We start from the raw sequence: 2,500 nt of genomic DNA, 5'->3' as shown, positions 1-2,500 counted from the left end.
GTTATAAGGTCCAAAGGACTGGTCTACACTGTGTGGTCTGATCATGTTCCAAAAGAGAGTTAGACTTGGACTGGTGTGTATTAATAATCCTGGATGGAGTAATGGACATTGTAAAGGTGTTATGAACTGAGACATGACCTAATAATGAATTCTTTTATGTATTCATTCATTCAGTTTCCAAAAACATTTAATCCAAATCACGGTCACAGGGGGTCTGAAGCACATTTTATCAACCATCAGGGGCCAACACAGAGACAAAAGGTGCATAGTAATGATCCAAGTTTCAAAACACGTCTCCAAAACTGAACTAACAGACGAGTCAGTTGCACAACTACGGTACCTACTGAAAAATACCCAAGCTGAGCTTGCATCATGAAGTATTGTAAAATGCAAACTCCTTTTACTTAAAGACAAATAAATAAAACTTTAACAAGCACACATGCAAAGTTGGACTTTTTAAAAAAAAAATTCTACTTACCTGGTGAAGTTGAGGTCCACTTTCAAATTATCAACGCATTCTTCATCAGCACCACAGTTGATTTCAAATCTCAGCTGTGAAAAATAAGATGTGACACACATTAGATCTGATGGTGATATTAGACTGACACTGTTTAGGATTATAAGGAATCCTGAACATCTTGGTCCGAGCAGCGTGATGCTCTTCAGCTGGTTTCATGTGAAATCTTCAGGCTGAAAGTGGAGTTCAGAAAACGTACTGACAAAACACACAGCTGTTTATGGAGATGTTCCCGTTAACGAAGTGTGTTTAAAGGTTACTTACTGGATGAGATGTTGTTGTTTGAGCCTGTGGGGCAAGAACTGGCTTCAGATTTTTCCTAGAAGGTAAACCATTAAAGGTGAAACTGAGCTTATTCTCCAACTGCGTGTGAATATCTTCTGGACAAGCCTGAAAAAGGAAAGGAAAATTTTTATTAAAGTAAGTTCTTCCAAAAAAGAAAATGCTTAATTTTCATATTAAATCTATTGAATTTTAATTAATGGGCTCCACCTTTATAAAAAATTTCACATTGCTGCACTTTTGACCTCTTAAATCAACAAGAAGTGATCCAGTTTCCTCTCGTTGTTTCTCACCGATGTAAGCTCGGTTGTTTGGGATTTTCCTCGTAACATCCAGTGTAAAAGTGTAATTGATCTGCGCTCGAGCTGAAACAGACCAGAACTTGCTTAGTGGAGAAATGTACACAGATTCAAGCATGTCAATGAATACAAATTGAAAAGAAGGAAGAACCTGTTTTCACTTCAGAGTGTCTGCTGATAGTAAAACAGATGTCAGCTTTGTTCTCCAGTGGTTTTGAGCAGTCCACATTTTGAGTTGGAATTTCATTTATGTTAAAAGACACAGATGATTCCACCATCACTAAAGGCCTTGATCTGGAAATAAAATGATAATAACCCACATTTTAACGTCTTTTGACTTTGTGAACAATAACAAATGAGAATAAAAATTGATATCTGGTTTGTTCTTGACCAATATAATCATTATCAAGAAAAAATAAATAAAACTAACATAAATTGTGCACACCCATGCTAAAACTCACCTCAGTAAAACAACTGCACCCTTTGAACCCACCGCTAAGTCAGGCAGACCATCACCACTCTGATCGAAACTCAACTGACTGATCGACGTGCCAAAATACTTCAGTCCTGACTGAACCTCAGAGGCAGCAATTCTCTGTGTAATGGAAGAATTTTAATTAACAGAAAATTTATTTAATTTTTTTATTTGCTTTTGCAGCTGCTAACCTGTGAGTAAGTAGGATTGATTCTTTGACCTCCTTCAGCATGGAATATGTAGATGCTGCCTTGACCATCGTTCTCCAAAGGTGCTCCAACTGCCAAATCACTAAATCCATCTTTGTTCAGATCAGGCAGAACAGCAAGAGAAGAGCCAAACCTTCCTCTGTCAGATGCAGCTCCTTTTAGGACTGATGGAGACTCAAAATGACAGTCCACATTCTGGTGAACAGTTAAAGATGAGAGGAAGCTCATTAATTAGGAAAAATATAACAAATGTAATGACTTCACGGCTATAGAAGTAGCTGATAATTACCAAATGGGTTAAAGTGCAAACATAAACTCGTCCTTCTCTGTCAGAGTCCTTGTACATGGGAGCAGATATGATGATGAGATCAGTGTAGCTGTCAAGATTCACGTCCATGGCACAAACCTCCATGGATACTCCAAAGTATCCACCAATCTGGAACTGTGAAAGAAATAACCATTTAAAAGATATATATTTTAAGCTGTTCAAGGTCTTACAGTACAGTTTTGGTGGTAAATACACACCGACCACTGTTCTGGCTCAAGCTTTTGCTTGTCTTTTTCTCTAAAAGTCACTATCGCAACTTCTCTGTGTTGATATCTTGGAGCACCAATAACGGTTAGTTGGCCGTCCGCAGTTTTAGCCACCGCCATGGAGTAACCTGAAATTGAAGACATCAATGCACATCTCAGTTCAGCAAAATCTTATGTATATCAT

General features: G+C 37.9%; 2 protein-coding genes across 2 annotated transcripts in view; both read right to left on the bottom strand.

Moving 5' to 3' along the window:
• Nucleotides 1–2,500, bottom strand: part of LOC306771396 (integrin alpha-M-like) — a gene marked incomplete at both ends in the record, with an annotated part of 61,860 nt that overhangs the window by 46,096 nt on the left and 13,264 nt on the right. The gene's annotated exons all lie outside the window — the stretch shown is intronic.
• LOC306771808 (integrin alpha-M-like) overlaps nt 1–2,500 on the bottom strand; it is a gene marked incomplete at both ends in the record, with an annotated part of 7,239 nt that overhangs the window by 4,436 nt on the left and 303 nt on the right. Inside the window, 8 exons of the mRNA XM_079261128.1 lie at nt 479–552; nt 782–907; nt 1,010–1,164; nt 1,250–1,392; nt 1,560–1,693; nt 1,765–1,977; nt 2,072–2,224; nt 2,308–2,444. Of these exons, the coding sequence (XP_079117254.1) occupies nt 479–552; nt 782–907; nt 1,010–1,164; nt 1,250–1,392; nt 1,560–1,693; nt 1,765–1,977; nt 2,072–2,224; nt 2,308–2,444 (1,135 nt within the window). The remainder of the gene's footprint in view (nt 1–478; nt 553–781; nt 908–1,009; nt 1,165–1,249; nt 1,393–1,559; nt 1,694–1,764; nt 1,978–2,071; nt 2,225–2,307; nt 2,445–2,500) is intronic.

The sequence above is a fragment of the Telmatherina bonti genome (genome assembly GCF_933228915.1).
Source record: "Telmatherina bonti genome assembly, chromosome: 21".
NCBI classification, from domain to species: Eukaryota; Metazoa; Chordata; class Actinopteri; order Atheriniformes; family Telmatherinidae; genus Telmatherina; species Telmatherina bonti.
Note: the sequence above shows the minus strand (reverse complement) of the source record. Positions and strands in the feature narration are given on the sequence as shown.